Below are 17,821 nucleotides of genomic sequence, written 5' to 3' on the forward strand. Positions count from 1 at the left end.
GAGATTTGTACACAGCATCACAATTCACTGCCATTTACCAAATTGCTAAGGTTTAATTCAATAAATTAAGTCTTACATTGCATTGGTGCCATGTTAAGATAACTTACTGAAGAATGGATAAATATAAGTGCAACATTGATGAGTATGCCTTTTTATCATATGTAAAAAAGGAATATTCATTGTGTATGCTCAAAGTAGTGATCTATTTTGTTTTTTTAAAAATTCACACCAAAGTTTATTTAAATAGTTTCTGCACGTATTTAAATAGGGTTTGATTTATAGTCTACTTTTCTGGGAACACCTTACTGCATGAATCAAAGTATTCAGAAACACAATATTAGCATATACATAAATGATATCATTAACAAAATTATTCCTGATGCAGATTTATTTTTTTGAATTGCACTTTATTTGGAATAATTCTAGCTTATCACAAAACAGTGACATACCTACCTCACAGGGTTGTTGTGAGGATTTAAATGTTTGTTAACATCTTGACTACCTTGAACATGCTAATAAAAAAAAAACATTTTTTTCTACCTCTTTCATGTACAGGCAAGTTTCCTAGATTCTCTGTTACTAATGAACTTTTCAGATCTTTTTAAAATTATTTGAGCAGTAGTTCATATCGGTAATGGACTTAATGTGTAGTGAAATTTAAGTATGCCTTCTGGACCCCAGATGATTAGGATTTAAGGGTAATAGATATTTTATTGTTATGGTGGTAATTGAAGACATTATTCCCTCCAAATAGTGACTAGGAAAGGGGTGAAAAAGTATGAAGTAAACAAGATTATCAAAAAATGTGAAGGTGAGAGTATGGAAAAAATTTTATAGCCTTAAACACTATTAGAGAAATTGGAATGCTGAGGGGGACAAAAGGTATGAGGGAATAATCAAAATATGTTTTTAATCCTAATGTCACAAACCACAACTACACCTAGGGTAGAGCAGAAATTATTTTAAAGCCCTACCTCCATCAAAGGGGGATAAAGAACAAAGCAAATTTAAGGGGAAATCTCCAACATATGGGCTTCCTTGGTGGCTCAGATGGTAAAGAGTCTACCTGCAACACAGGAGACCCGGGTGTGATCCCTGGGTTGGGAGGATTCCCTGGAGAATTCCATGGACAGAGGAGCCTGGTGGGGAGTCCATGGGGTCACATAGAGTTGGACACAACTGAGTGACTTTGGCTTTCACTTTCTCCAACATATAAGTAGAAATCTCCAACTTTTCTTCAAAGAAACTTTACCCTCCACCCAAAACTTAACAAATGACCTTAGATTTATCCTTCAAAGTAGGTTTTCATTACTATTTATTAGGGTTGATTTAACCTAGATTGTCACTGGATCCGATCCCATCAAAGAGGAGGAGAAAGATCATCACCACAAGCATGAATCCTAGGTTCTATTTTATTCCTAGAGTATGAAGAAACAGCTAAGCTATATAAGCAGATGACTACTGTGACACATAAAATGCCATATTTGTTGAGCACATCAACAATTTAATGATTAAACAATTTAATAATAGTTATTTGACAATAATTGTAATGCCCTATAAGTAAGCAGGAAAGGTAAACAGTTCAATGTAAAAACGACAGCAATTACTGAACAACAGCCTAAGCAAACATCTATAACTTACCATCTTCCTTTATTAAAATCAAAAGTTAAAATCACATAGGTTTTGAAATTCACCTTGACAACTTGATGCCTTACTAATAGTTCCTACCCACCCAACTGGCCCAGGGTTCACCAGCTGCTCAACTGGGCAGCTTTTAACTTCAAATTTAATTCAACCTGAGGGAAAGCAGCCTTTTACTTTATCTCTGGGAAGTTGAGAAAGTTGGTGGGGAGCTAGGTGATTTCTTCATATGCTGATATCTACCTGAGGATATATCTTAGATTATTTACCCTCAAAGAGTCATCAGTTCCATAGTCCACCCATTGTTTTCACAGTGAGGTATAATATAAGGTATCAAAAGGAGGACCACTGAAAATGAAAAAGTGAGCTGCTCTGGTAAGGCCCTCAATAACGTTTGGAAAACCAACAGCATGGTAAAATTAGAAACCTGCTGTATATATCCTTAGCTATATTTTTATTACTTGGCTGTTTTCCTTTTGAATTTTCTAAAGTCTGATTTTCAAGATGATTATAAAAATAATACATAGATAAGTAAGAAATCAGTAACCCCCAAAAAAGGCTAAAGAAGAAAATGATCATCCATGATATCTCCACCCAATGGTTTACACCAGTAAAGATGTTTTGAAAACTCCAGCTCCATAGTACTGAAGAGAACCAAGGAGTTCAGGCTTTGAAGAAAGAAATGTATATTCCTGGGAGCCAGCATGAGGGTGATAGAAATAATTGGCACAACAAAAAGTCTAGAAGAAAATGAGTCTCTGAAGAAAACTGCAGCCGCCACCTATTCAGATATCTCTTTCTACCTGAAAACTTGCCTTCAGATGCTTTTTTCTCAAATCTTCAAGAACTTATTATTCTATTTTAAGAAGGATATCATTCCTTTACATTCCTCTATCAATATCTCAAGACTAGTATCCAGGTTCCAGAGTTGGAAAGCAACACTCTGATGATAGAAACTGTTGCCAGATACAGCCCAAAAGATTTTCTATGTATCCCTGTTAAACTAACAGGAGTGTAACAACTTCTGTGAGGTCTTTGAAACAGTCCTTTCCCAGTTTCTCCCTAGCATCCCTGGAGGAGGTTTGGAGGAAAGAGACTCCAGGCTGGCCAACTTGTGATTTCAAAGGCAGTTGTAAGGTCCTTTTGAAACCACACAACTGGGACTTGAACCCACTGCCTTTTAATTGAGATCATACATCTGATCTCAGGACCTAATGAGGCTCAAGTTCTTTATGCATCGTCAGAGAAAGAATTCAGCGAGACAAAAAGTGTTAGGTAAGAAGTGGATTTATTTAGAGAGATATACATGCCATAGAATGTCATCCATCTCAAAGATGAGAACAGCCTTGGGAGAAACACATCCCACAGACAGAGTGTGGGCTAGAGGCCCTGAAACATGAGGGAGGTAGTTTTTATGGGCTGGGTAATTTCATAGACTGGGCTTCCCCACTGGTTCAGCAGTAAAGTATCCTGCTGCAATGCGGGAGGTGAGGGTTCAATCCCTAGGTAGGGAAGCTCCCTGAAGAAGGAAATGCCAACCCACTGCAGTGGTCTTGCCTGAGAAATCCCATGGACAGCGGAGCCTGGTATGCTACGACCCATAGGGTCACAAAGAGTTGGACACAACTGAGCAACAGAACACTAACACAGTTTCATATACTAATGAACAGGAGGGTTATTCCGACTATTTTGAAGAAGCGGCGGAGATTTCCAGGAATTGGGCCATTACCAACTTTTTAATTTCCTATGGTCAGCCTCAGAACTGTCATGGCATCTATAGGTGTGTAATTTAGCATGCTGATACATTACAGTGAGCATGTAATAAGGCTCAAGGTATGAAGCTGAATCTTCTGCCATCTTGGACCTAGTTGGTTTTAATCAGTTTTGATGTGTCCTCAAAGGCTATGTCATTCTTTTAAAGGAATGCCCTGTCCCCTTCCTTTCTGTTTCATTATCACCTTTACATCTAACTTCAAAGCCTAACCATTTTTAATTTCTAATCAGTGCAGTTCAGTTCAGTCGCTCAGTCGTGTCCGAGTCTTTGCGACCCCGTGAATTGCAGCACACCAGGCCTCCCTGTCCATCACCGACTCCCGGAGTTTACTCAAACTCATGTCCATCGAGTTAGTGATGCCATCCAGCCATCTCATCCTCTGTCGTCCCCTTCTCCTCTTGCCCCCAATTCCTCCCAGCATCAGGGTCTTTTCCAGTGAGTCGACTCTTCACATGAGGTGGCCAAAGTATTGGAGTTTCAGCTTCAGCATCAGTCCTTCCAATGAACACCCAGGACTGATCTCCTTTAGGATGGACTGGTTGGATCTCCTTGCAGTCCAAGGGACTCTCAACAGTCTTCTCCAACACCACAGTTCAAAAGCATCAATTCTTCAGTGCTCAGCTTTCTTCACAGTCCAACTCTCACATCCATATATGACCACTGGAAAAACCATAGCCTTGACTAGACAGACCTTTGTTGGCAAAGTAATGTCTCTGCTTTTTAATATGCTATCCAGGTTGGTCATAAATTTCCTTCCAAGGAGTAAGCGTCTTTTAACTCCATGGCTGCAGTCACCATCCGCAGTGATTTTGGAGCCCAAAAAAATAAAGTCTGACACTGCTTCCACTGTTTCCCCATCTATTTCCCATGAAGTGATGGGACCAGATGCCATGATCTTAGTTTTCTGAATGTTGAGCTTTAAGCCAATTTTTTCACTCTCCTCTTTCACTTTCATCAACAGGCTTTTTAGTTCCTCTTCACTTTCTGCCTTCAGGGTGGTGTCATCTGCATATCTGAGGTTATTGATATTTCTCCCGGCAATCTTGATTCCAGCTTGTGCTTCTTCCAGCCCAGCGTTTCTCATGATGTACTCTGCATGTAAGTTAAATAAGCAGGGTGACAATATACAGCCTTGATGTACTCCTTTTCCTATTTGGAACCACTCTGTTGTTCCATGTCCAGTTCTAACTGTTGCTTCCTGACCTGCATATAGGTTTCTCAAGAGGTGGGTCAGGTGGTCTGGTATTCTCATCTCCTGAAGAATTTTCCACAGTTTATTTGGATCCACACAGTCAAAGGCTTTGGCATAGTCAATAAAGCAGAAATCGATGTTTTTCTGGAACTCTCTTGCTTTTTCGATGATCCAGCAGATGTTGGCAAATTGAAACTATAAATCCTAAAATTAAAGATAAATGTCAGACAGCATCAAATTTTAAAAGGAATTTGTTGTAGCTTAAGTTATCCACACCATGATGATGTGATCACTCACCTAGACCCAGACATCCTGGAATGTGAAGTCAGGTGGGCCTTAGAAAGCATCACTATGAACAAAGCTAGTGGAGGTGATGGAGTTCCAGGTGAGCTATTTCAAATCCTGAAAGATGATGCTGTGAAAGTGCTGCACTCAATATGCCAGCAAATTTGGAAAACTCAGCAGTGGCCACAGGACTGGAAAAGTCAGTTTTCATTCCAATCCCAAAGAAAGGCAATCCCAAAGAATGCTCAAACTACCGCACAATTGCACTCATCTCACATGCTAGTAAAGTAATGCTCAAAATTCTCCAAGCCAGGCTTTAGCAATACGTGAACCGAGAACTTCCAGATATTCAAGCTGGTTTTAGAAAAGGCAGAGGAACCAGAAATCAAATTGCCAACATTCGCTGGATCATCGAAAAAGCAAGAGAGTTCCAGAAAAACATCGATTTCTGCTTTATTGACTATGCCAAAGCCTTTGACTGTGTGGATCCAAATAAACTGTGGAAAATTCTTCAAGAGATGAGAATACCAGACCACCTGACCCACCTCTTGAGAAACCTATATGCAGGTCAGGAAGCAACAGTTAGAACTGGACATGGAACAACAGAGTGGTTCCAAATAGGAAAAGGAGTACATCAAGGCTGTATATTGTCACCCTGCTTATTTAACTTACATGCAGAGTACATCATGAGAAACGCTGGGCTGGAAGAAGCACAAGCTGGAATCAAGATTGCCGGGAGAAATATCAATAACCTCAGATATGCAGATGACACCACCCTGAAGGCAGAAAGTGAAGAGGAACTAAAAAGCCTGTTGATGAAAGTGAAAGAGGAGAGTGAAAAAATTGGCTTAAAGCTCAACATTCAGAAAACTAAGATCATGGCATCTGGTCCCATCACTTCATGGGAAATAGATGGGGAAACAGTGGAAGCAGTGTCAGACTTTATTTTTTTGGGCTCCAAAATCACTGCAGATGGTGACTGCAGCCATGGAGTTAAAAGACGCTTACTCCTTGGAAGGAAATTTATGACCAACCTAGATAGCATATTAAAAAGCAGAGACATTACTTTGCCAACAAAGGTCTGTCTAGTCAAGGCTATGGTTTTTCCAGTGGTCATATATGGATGTGAGAGTTGGACTGTGAAGAAAGCTGAGCACTGAAGAATTGATGCTTTTGAACTGTGGTGTTGGAGAAGACTGTTGAGAGTCCCTTGGACTGCAAGGAGATCCAACCAGTCCATCCTAAAGGAGATCAGTCCTGGGTGTTCATTGGAAGGACTGATGCTGAAGCTGAAACTCCAATACTTTGGCCACCTCATGTGAAGAGTCGACTCACTGGAAAAGACCCTGATGCTGGGAGGGATTGGGGGCAAGAGGAGAAGGGGACGACAGAGGATGAGATGGCTGGATGGCATCACTAACTCGATGGACATGAGCTTGAGTAAACTCCGGGAGTCGGTGATGGACAGGGAGGCCTGGTGTGCTGCAATTCACAGGGTCGCAAAGACTCGGACACGACTGAGCGACTGAACTGAACTGAACTGAAGTTATCCACAAGAATTAGCAATATGAAATATTTTCTAATTCTCATCGGAGGGAAGATAACTTGAGAAAAAAGTGAGATGGCCATAGCTACCTGTTCTAACTTTTCTGGACTTGTGGATGGACAGGATTGGTGGTTCCAAACTCTTGCCATTTTCTTCACGAACTCTAGGTGGCAGAAGCTCCTCCATACAGAGTGTAAAGGACCAAGACAGACTCATGCCTGAATTGCTGACCTTTATCATTTGGGGGAGATAAGTCCGATGTTCCTTCAGTACTGTGACACTATACGCAGTCATAGCTTGGGGGTAATAGAGTGGTGACGTCTTTGATGAAGTTAGCTGTGTTCTCTGCCAACAACAACCAGTTCAAATTATACCTGTAAATTGACTCCTGAGGTTTCTTCACTTCCACTGCCGTCATGTTTTCAGGCCCCCTCTCTGCTTTCTATAGTTCTTCTTTGAAAAGTACTAGGAATTCCTGTCCTTAGAGATTTTTTGAAAATCCCGGAAGACCTGATACAGGATTGATATTTCTCACCCAGGAAAAAAATAATAATAATAAAATTTCAGACTTTTTAGGTGAGTTGTGTTATGTGATCACATTACCGTTGGATTCTCTTTATCATCAGTTCTTAGCTACTGATTTTCTTGTCAATCAGAGGCAAGAGTATGGCGGTTAAAATGACTACATTCTGAAACCAGATTGCCTGGGTCCAGATTTGGACTCTGGTTATGTCACTTTGGTCCTATTACTTTAATTCTTCAATTCCCAGTTTCCTAACTATAAAATGGAGATAATAATAGAATATATTTTGTAAGATTGTGGTGAAGATTTAATGGTGCTTACACAGTAAGCACCATGAAAGTGTTCTCTACAGTTATTGTTGATTCCACTTTCAATATTCTATTAAGAAATTAAATTTGTAGGTAAGTAGTGCTGCTGCAGAAGATGAACTAAATTCTGTGTGAATATTTCAAGTTTGTTGACTGAAAACCATTGCTGGTATTTCCTTGGCCAATAAGCTCAAAGAACAAACTATAATATCAAACTAGTGGGGGAAAAAAGTTAAATTTATGAATTAGTTTGAAATGCAAAAACAAAGCAAAAGTTAAAATGTTGGAGGAAAATGAAAAGCTTAAATTTTCCTAGACACTAAATAATAATGAAATATCACATCTTGTTTCTGCTCAAAATAGTTTATCCACAGATACTGTCCAAAATAATTTATCTGCCATCTGACTATAAAACTTTTGAGACACAGTTCTCTATTTATTGGCGAACACCTACTCTATTAAAATTGTGTGCGTCTTCAGGGCACACACAAGAATATCCTTTCCAATACTTCCTCATTAGGACAAGTGATTGGCACATCCTTATTTCAGTCTTGCCTTACTCAATAAGGGATTTAAGGTGTTTTTCATGTGCATTAAAAATAAGTTTTCATGTCTTATAGTGTTAGACATAATTTGAGTCAAAAGAAACCTGAGGCCATGTTACCTTTTAATAAGACCCTAAGCAGATGAACTAATAAAAACAGCCTGTAAGATACTCTTGTCTGTTACTGATGGGAATGCAAAGTGGTACAACCCCTTAGGAGAATTGGGCAATGTTATGAACTGAAAGTTTGTGTCTCTTCAACATTTAAATCCTGAAACCCTACCCACCCCCGTACTGGTATTAGGTGAGGCCTTTGGGAGGTGATCATGGCTAGATCAGATCATGAAGATGGAGCCCTCATGAATGGGATTAGTGTCCTTATAAAAGTCATGAGGGAGCTTACTACCCATCTCTGCTCTCTTTCATGCGAGGATATGAGAAGTTGGCAGGCGGCAACACTGAAGAGGTTCTCACCAGAACCCAACCATGCTCACACCCTGGTTTTGGACTTCCATCCTCTAGAACTTTGAGAAACAAATTTCTGTTCAGTCCATGGCATTTTATCTATGAAAGCCTAAACTGAAACAGGCAAGAGCTAGCAAAATTTCACATCATCTACACCTTAGTCCAGTAATTCCACATGTGAAAATCTGTGTTCAAAATACAAAATGACAAATGCACAAAGCTATTCAATGTGGCATTATTTGTAAAAGTCCAAAAATAACCCAAATGCCCATCAGCATGAGGCTAGTTAAAATTCTTAAAAACAGTAAGGTGCTATGCAATTGTGAAAAAGATTAGGAATCATCTTCATATATTGATATGAACTAATCTCCAGAATATTTTAAGTTGAAAAATGGTGTTTTTACAGTATGCTTTTTTTGCTAAGGAAATGGGGAAGGATTTTCTCAAAATGAAATAAAGGAACCAGCACCTGATAAAAGTGATTACCTATGAACAGAGTGAGGGACTTCTCTTGTGGTCCAGTGCTTAAGACTCCAAGCTTCCACTGCAGGGGTCACAAGTTTGATCCCTGGTCAGGGAACTAAGTGGAGAAGGCAATGGCACCCCACTCCAGTACTTTTGCCTGGAAAATCCCATGGACAGAGGAGCCTGGTAGTCTGCAGTCCATGGGGTAGCTAAGAGTCGGACACAACTGAGCGACTTCACTTTCACCTTTCACTTTCATGCATTGGAGGAGGAAATAGCAATCCACTCCAGTGTTCTTGCCTGGAGAATCCCAGGGGCGGGGGAGCCTGGTGGGCTGCTGTCTATGGGGTCGCAGAAAGTCAGACATGACTGAAGCCACTTAGCAGCAGCAGCAAGGAACTAAGATCCCACATGCCTCTTGGCACGGCCAAAAAATAAAATAAAAATGAACAGAGTGAAAGAAAAGGAAATACACACAAAACTTATGTGAATGTATCTTTTCATTTTTACTTGACCTTGCAGTCAAGTAAATATTCCATATAATTTAAAAATGAAATTTAAAAGTATATTCCTAAAAATTAAATCTTCCATTAAAATAACCTCACTGAACATCAATGATGTTTTAACCGAATATTTCTTCATTTCACTCTAAAACCAGTATTTTTATTGTTGATACTTGTGAAATACATTCTAAGGACAAAAAAAAATCACAAAGGACTCAACGGTACTTATTGGTTTTTTTGTTTATATCAGTATTGTTATTTTGAAACCACTGTAAGTATGTTGTAAAATAAAATAATTAAATTATGTTAATGTTGATAGAAACCAAGATTTTCAGGCTAAGAAAAAGTCATTAAAATCCAAAAATTTAAGTAAAATAAAATTTTAAAGGAGGCATTTCCTGATTCTGCTTATTGAATAACCTACAAGCAATGACAACTCAGTGACAGAAATTACCACTAGCAAAACATTGGGATCTCTACATACCATTTCCCAGCAAAAGGTGACAGGGTCCCTTTGAGGAAAGGCTGATTCTAGATCTGAGGATGAAAATGTAAATGAAAAGCCAAAACACAATTTTAACACCTGAACTATAGTTACATAAGAGAATGAGTAGCCTTATTCTTGGGATATATGTGTTTAAGTATTAAGGTATAAAAAGATATACTGTATGCAACATTACAAATGGCTTGAAAAAAATGAAAGGACAATAAAACAAGTGGCAAAATGCCAAAAACCGGTGTATCTTGAAAAAGTTATATAGTAATTTCTGTATTGTCCTTACAACTTCTTTGTAATTATTCTAAATTATGTGAAAATAATTTTTTAAAAGCAAGCAGGCATTCAATGGAACTTCATGGAGGTATTCACAGGCTTAATATGCGTTGATTGAAACACAAACATATAAAAATATATCATGAGTTTTATACTTGATCACCTTTGGAGCTTTGTAGAGCACCAATTCATTATTTTAAATATTGAGAAAGGAATGAATCACATATTTTCCCCAGCTTTTCCTGTACAGACCTTATCTCAAGGTACTCAACTAAATGATGAGGAAGAGCCTTCTTTTATAGAATTCCAGCTAATAAATGCAAAAGGAATGGCAGAGACAGAAAATAACCATTTTACCACCCAATATGATGATGGATCCAGTAGTACTAACAGCTGCTAAAACCATCAACTGAGAGTTTGATGGGGAACTTGATAATGAAGGCCAACAGGTTGACAACTGAACCCAAACTGTGATCAATGTTAGCATCTCTTAAAGTGCTGTGACCAAACATAACATGCCTCAGATACAATAGGAAGTACATGCAGCATCGACTATGCTTGCCAAAAAAAAAAAAAATCTAAATCTAGAGTCCATAGCCATTAGTTAATATATAGAACATTCGCAGAATAGGACATGTTAATCAAAACACACAAAAAGCAATCAGTCAAATCTAGAACATGGGACAATCTACCAGGCGAACAATCTCATTTATTAACAAGTAAATGACATGAAAAGGGGGAGGAGGGCAGTGACTGGTAGGCACAGATTAAAAATAACTTAGGGGTGTTAACTGTCAAACGCAATGTATAAACCTTATTTAGATCCTGACTCAACCAAGTAACAGCAAAAAAAATTCTGAGACAGTAAGGTAAATTTTAATACAGACCATACTAAATATTGGGCTTTCCAGGTGGCTTAGTGAATCTGCCTGCTATTGGAGAGAAGCAGATTCAGTCCCTGGGTCTGGAAGATCTCCTGGAGAAGGAAATGGCAACCCACTCCAGTATTTTTGCCTGGGAAATCTCACGGACAGAGAAGCCTGGTGAGTTACAGTCCATGAGGTCACAAAAACAGTCAGACATGACTTAGCAACTAAACAACAAATACTAAATATTATAAAAATATTAAATGTTTAAAGTGTGATTATATCAGTGGAGTTCATAGAATGAAATTTTTAAGTGTGTTTATCACTTTGAGATGCAGCCTCAATTATTTACCAGTTATATAATATTGCTTGTTTGGGATTCTCTTTAAAGTATTTCAGCAAAAAAAAAAAAAAAAAGTAGGGTGAAAAAATGAGGAAAAGTAGGATTAACAAAATGTGCTTAATTGTTGAAGCTGGGTGATGGTAGAGGAAGATTCCATTTCTATTAAAAAGAGGGGGGAAGAAGACATACCAAAACCATCTGAACTGTTTAAGCCTATCTTAACACAGAACTCAATTTTACTCCTGGCCTTAATAGTTTGGACTCTTGAAACAGTTTTTTGTATCCCATGATGAGTCTACTGCTGACTCCTACAATCCACTCATCCAAACTGAGTTGAAACTTTCACTCCCATTACCGCACTGGCCCCAAACAAGAGAAGCATCTAGTAATTTTAGAAAGAACATAAGCGGCACCGCTAGGGCTCTGCCAGAATGGCATTCTATTCTCCCTTCCTGAAACAACAAAAACCAAAAAAACCAATGAGATGTCTTTTTCATTCCTTAAGCAGATTGCAGGATATGGCTTATTACCCCTTTACACCTTCCATTATGTCTTAACATACTAAGCTCTAATAACTGCTGACAGATTTTCTGGGTAACATTAAAGCTATTTGTGAATGTCTTAGAATTTTGGGCTTCCCTGGTGGCTCAGACGGTAAAAGCACCTGCCTACAATGCAGGAGACCGGGGTTCAATCCCTCGGTCAAGAAGATTCCCTGGAGAAGGACATGGCAACCCACTTCAGTACTCTTGCCTGGAAAATTCCATGGATGGAGGAGCCTGGTGGGCTACAGTCCTTTCAGTTTCACTAGAATTAAAAAGCAGAATTTCAAAACCATCCCGTCTAGAAATCTTAAATCCAGTATTTTAATGTCTTCCCAAAATGAGTATTTACATGTATCATCTATAATACTTTAAATACTTCAGTATGTATCTGTTTCTACTTCAACTCTAGGAGTTGCCCTCATTAAGAATGCAGTTGAGGGATGGTTAGCTGGCCTTCTAACCAGGAAACCCATGCTCAAGGCAGATACAAATATACCTCTTACCCATAATTTGATCTGTATCCAATGTTTTGCTAATTAGTATATTAAATGTCAGGGATATTTACTGGGGAAATTAAAGTTTTAAGATATGTGGAATGTCTAAAGATATTTCCAGACCTTGTATGCAAAGGTTATTAGAATTCATTTGTTAATCCTGCTTTGTTAATCTAAAGAGTCTAAATATGCAGTAGAATTTAGTTTAAGACACGTTTTCATTATAACCTGCTAAGAAGGATGTACAGGAGTAGCTATCCCACATTCAACTCCAATTTTTGTGGCCACTATCTACTGAAAAGAACCTAAGAGTTGAGCATGACAAAGTTAGCTTGGGTTAATTCACAACAATGGACACACACACACAGTCTTGTTTTTCATATTTATTTTAAATATTTCACATTAAATGAAATTTAACCATAGTCAATACAGAGCATAACCACAATAGTACACACAAAGAACTTTAAAAATAAAAGACAAAAGAATACAACCTTCAACAAGTTAAATGCCACTTTACTATGTAAACAAAAATAAAATAAAACCCTGATGCTAAAAAGATACATATTCAGAGGTAAAATACATATACAAAAACATTTAAACACTAACATAATCCACAACTAGATCACATTCTTTGCAAGAGAGTACAAATATTAGTACTCTACATCTACAAAATTTCATAATCCTGTTAAAATCGAAACCATCTCTGGTTTATGATACAGCACAATTCATAAGGCAAAAATATAGGCATTATCATCCAGTTCTTTAATTTCACTTGTTTTTAAGGCAAACTTGGAACTTTTTGCTTAGTATTTTAAAATAAACGGGACTTACACATGATAATTTGACAAAATTAACAATAAATTATCTCTAGTTAAATATGTATACGATAAAAAGACATATGGATAACAATTTTTCTCTCTGCAGAGATGTAAACTGGATTTTTGACTCCATATTCACACCAGTAAGAAAACTTGTAAACCTACAGTATTCAAAACTTTCTGTATTCCTCACTCTTTTCAAATGTATATCAACACTGAATCAACATACTGTAAGTGAAATCTAATATATATGCAGTCACAAAATAACTATCTAATTAAATGTCTAACTAAAGTGCTGTTTTACAAAGGAAAAAAAGGTTAAGAAGTAGAACTGGATGTTAACTTGACATGTGACATCTTTGTAAGTTCTTAACTTTCAAACTACAGAGGTTATAGAGGTTATCACAAGTTTATTGAACTTGAAGCAGTATATTTATTGTAGAATCTGATTTTCCTGAAAATGAGCACTTAGGTGACAATACCAGAAATCCAACACCAAAACTGAAAACAAACAGCATTATATTTACATATTTTTTCCTTCAAAGTCAGCCAGAGCCTTGAAAGCATAATAAATATTTTTAAAATTTTCTATAATTCTGTATTTCCACTAGAAAATATATTATCCAATTTTAGGAAAGCTGGAGTTATATAAATATTAGTTTTTTAAATAATTCTATTTTATGTCATGTCAATAAAACCTAATTGGACACTAGAAGAAACACATGTTTATACATAAATTGGATCTCTGATCACTTCTCATGATGTTGGAAATAAGGAATTAGATTCACACTACCGTAACAGTTATTTGGGTATAAGTCTCCCTCACTATATTTTACTCTTTGAATGAAGACTATATTTGCTTTATATTCCTAGCTCTCACAGCATCTAGTACAGTATCTTGTATGTATAGTAAACCCTCCATATTCGTCAAGTTACCAAAATAATTTTTCAAAACCTAATGCCATTCTCTTGATAGTACATCCTATAATGTAATATTCATTCATGTTTAAAACAGTATTAGCAATAACATGTGGAAACTGTGTAACTAAACTATCCTTTGGACTACATTAATCACTTGAGTTCTACTACTATAGTCAACAAATATTAAACGGCTAAAAAATTCCTAACAGATTAAGTCTTATCATAATTACAGAGGGCAACTGTCTTCTAGCTGATTAGATTAATTTCTATTTCCCACTGTACTTTTTTCCAAAATAGTTTAGGCAGTCTTAAATAGCCTTTTCCTTTCCTTGAGTGTACAAAATTATTTCTAAAATCTTCAGTCCTGGGAATTTATATTAAAACATTTTGATCCTTTTTAACATAAGAAATGTGGCTTTAAATTCACAATTTGTCAGTAAAGTATTCATGATGAAACTTCTCACAAATGCAAACAAGAAGGCTCTATTATAAGGTTATCAGTTATCAGATTATGATACCTCTGGTTGTTACGCTCAGTAAAGTTGGTTTACCAAGCCTAACATAAATATTTCTAAATTTGAGGGTTTTTTCTCTTCCTTTTCCAGGTTTTCACAATTGGTTCTCTAGGATATGGCTCGTACTATTGCCCAAGATGTTTCACATTTAGTCTTCACTGAGATGAAATTTAGATTGTTCCAAAACAATGATCAATTTATGCCTTGGTCTAATTTACCAAATGATTATATATTTTATACTAACATGACAGTGGGAATGATATGTGCGGAAAATATTGTGAAAATAAGATGTATAGTATAGATCTGTTTACAATTAAAATAAATTTCTAGTCTTTCAAATTCCCTTATCTTCTGGGGAGAGGGAATTAAAAACATGCAATAAGATGTATTTAACAACTGATTAACATTTTTAGTATTATCAAGAAAAAATTCTTTTGACAGATATAAACAGAAAGAAAACTGAGTTGGGGATTTAAAATTACGTATGTGATGGAATCTATTTTAAATTGCTTTAAACTGCTTCCTTTAAATAAAATCTAGGCCAGTCACAATAGTGCACCTTGTTTCAACAGATTTATTCAAATCAATTAAAAAGTTATTGCTATATATCATTAAGTTATTCAAACAAGCAACATAGAAAATACTCAGCCTGTCAATTTTATTAGTAGCTCTTGTTGAGTTCTTAATTAGAAAGAGACTAAAATTCACTTGCAAGGTTTTATAATCTGTGCAAATATTTATAAAGCATGAAGCTACCTATATGATTAAAGATGAGTTCACATAATTTCGTAGTATATATTTAAATCTACAACTGGCAGTTTATGGAAGAGCAAGGAAAACGGAAAACTGCCTGGCTATAAGTAGTTTTCAAGAAATAACACATATGCTAAAAATGAACCTATGTTTTATAATTATAAATGGCTTCTTAACAATAGTTCAGAACAATATGGCACTTAAGAATATAGTATGAATTTTTTTTTGAGACAAATATATATTAGTTTATAGAGATTATGAGACAGACAGTGGGCAGTCTCAAAAAAGAAAAAGAAAAAAGAAAGAAAAAAATTAGGAAAGGAAAACAAAATTACTACAGTACCAAAAATACAAGTACCGACCCTCGAATGCAAAGTAACGTATTCAAGATTAACAGACATTTACCAAAACATGCAAAACAAAATGAGTTAGCCAGTTCTTTTAAATAAGCTTTCACTTAGTTTATAGCAAACAATTTTACTTTAAAAGATCATTTCTTTAGTCAAAGGAGAACTGAATTAGAACCATTACTCAAGTAAACATCGAGTTCCAGTTTTCCTCAATAACTTTAAATTATTCAGTTACCTAAGAAATGTACAAGGTAATGCTTAACGGCCTAGTGCTTTATATTTAATGCATATATTTCTGTTTTTAAGAAGGGCATATAACATCCAGCACAACAAAAAAAGACAAAGTATATCTTTCTTTAAATCACTGCTCAGGAACCATGAAAAGCATAACACAGGCTGCGTGATTAATTTTTGGATGTAAATATTAGTATAATCACCAACATTTTTAACAAGCACAGATGAACCAAGCTAGTAAAAATGAAAAATACTATAAAAACATGTCATGCATATTTCATATTTAACATCCAAAAGAACATTGTCACAGCCTTGTAATAGATCCTACAGTTAGCACCATTTTTATATCTGAACACTTTGAGAAAGCAAATAAAAGTCTTAAAAAACTAAAATTATTGTAAGGTTACATGAAAAAACTCAATGTGCACTACGGGTGGCAACATTTGTCAAATATTTACATCAACACCGGGGAGCCTGCCGTACTGCTATAAAAAAAATTGAAACTGATATGTTTAACTCTTTCTATCCATGCTTAGCATAGCATAGATGGGTAACTAAATTCATCCAGCATTAACCTGCCCATATAAAAAAGACATACACAGTAAATATCTGATTGCTTAAAACAGGACTCCAAATCATGATAGTAAATGCATTTATCTTGCAAACTTATTATATCCCCAGCCCTAAAGCCATTTAGCAGGAAGAAAATCCAGGTGATTCACTACGGTATGTAACTTACAACCCTTCAAAGTACCTGGAGGCGTGGGGGTGGTGGGGTGGGAAGGGACGGGGGAAGCAGCCCTTTGTTTAAAATGTGAAGCATCTGAATTTATATCCAACAGACAGTATCAGCACTGTCTAGTCACTCAGTATACTCTAGCATCTAAGCATCTCTCATCATGGTGCACAACAAGGAGAAGGAAGAAAGCTAAAATTTTTTAAAAAGCAGCAAGGTTTTTTCCACATGTACACTTAATGAACATAAAACTATTCTATCCCAATATTAGGGGAAAGAAAAAGTGCACAATCCAGTTGGCAAGATCTTTGTTTTTTTGTGGGTTTTTTTTTTTGGATTACTGATTCACTATGTAATCAAGAGCAATCAAAGCTACTTGTCAGTTCAAAGTACCCAACGAAACTCTGAGTCTTCATGCCATTTTAAGTTAAAAAGAAAGCAGTGTAGCTTTGGGGCTTCAGAACATTGGGCATCCTCTCATGCAGCACAAGGTTCAATTCATCACTACACCATTTCCACAAGTCCACACTAGTTAAAGTGCAGTGAGTCCAAAATTGCAGCGACAGTATATCATGCCAGCTGAATCCAGCCACGTATCTGAGATAGGGTCATACTTCTGCACGGTGTTCAGATAGGAAGACCCTGAGTGACCACCAACTACATAAAGGTAGTTATCAACTACTGCAGCACCAACTCCTAGGAAAGACAGGTAAAAAAAAAAACAGGAGGAAAAATACGTTAACCACGAAGCCGACTTCACACTGCAAGTAAATTTGTATTTAAATGTTTTCTTAAAATACATTCCAACAACCTATTATTCATTTTACAAGCAACAGAGCAATATGTGCTTACAGGAAAAAAAATCCCTTGGTGTATAACACAGCTCAAGTATTCCTTCATCTCTCCTCCCCTATCCTACTCTCCCTCTCCACCATAGTTAAATATTAAGAAGGTAGTATGTATCTTTCCACATGCTTTCTTCCCAATTTAAATTTGTATTTTTAAAAAATCATTGTTTTCAAATATATTGACATTTCAAACATATATTAAACTATATAATTTATGCTTTATAAATTCTACTTTATATACAGTTCTAAAACAACAAGGCTACTCAATTATTTTATATTTTCATTGTTTTTGGGCTTTCTCACTCAATGGTATCACAGAAACTAATTACAGTAGATGACTAGAACAGTGCATCCCATTTTCTCTTTTCATTTCCTTTGTA

At 36.5% G+C, this 17,821-nt stretch overlaps 1 protein-coding gene across 2 annotated transcripts in view; it reads right to left on the bottom strand.

Moving 5' to 3' along the window:
* Positions 1–12,634: 12,634 nt before the first annotated feature.
* The window catches only part of KLHL28 (kelch like family member 28), a 39,125-nt gene continuing 33,938 nt past the window's right edge, over positions 12,635–17,821 (bottom strand). For both annotated transcript variants that reach the window (XM_043922106.1, XM_043922107.1), the window contains exon 5: positions 12,635–17,289. In XM_043922106.1, coding sequence (XP_043778041.1) covers positions 17,126–17,289 — 164 coding nt within the window. In that variant the 3' untranslated portion in view covers positions 12,635–17,125. The remainder of the gene's footprint in view (positions 17,290–17,821) is intronic.

Source organism: Cervus elaphus, chromosome 13 (genome assembly GCF_910594005.1).
Source record: "Cervus elaphus chromosome 13, mCerEla1.1, whole genome shotgun sequence".
Taxonomy (NCBI): domain Eukaryota; kingdom Metazoa; phylum Chordata; class Mammalia; order Artiodactyla; family Cervidae; genus Cervus; species Cervus elaphus.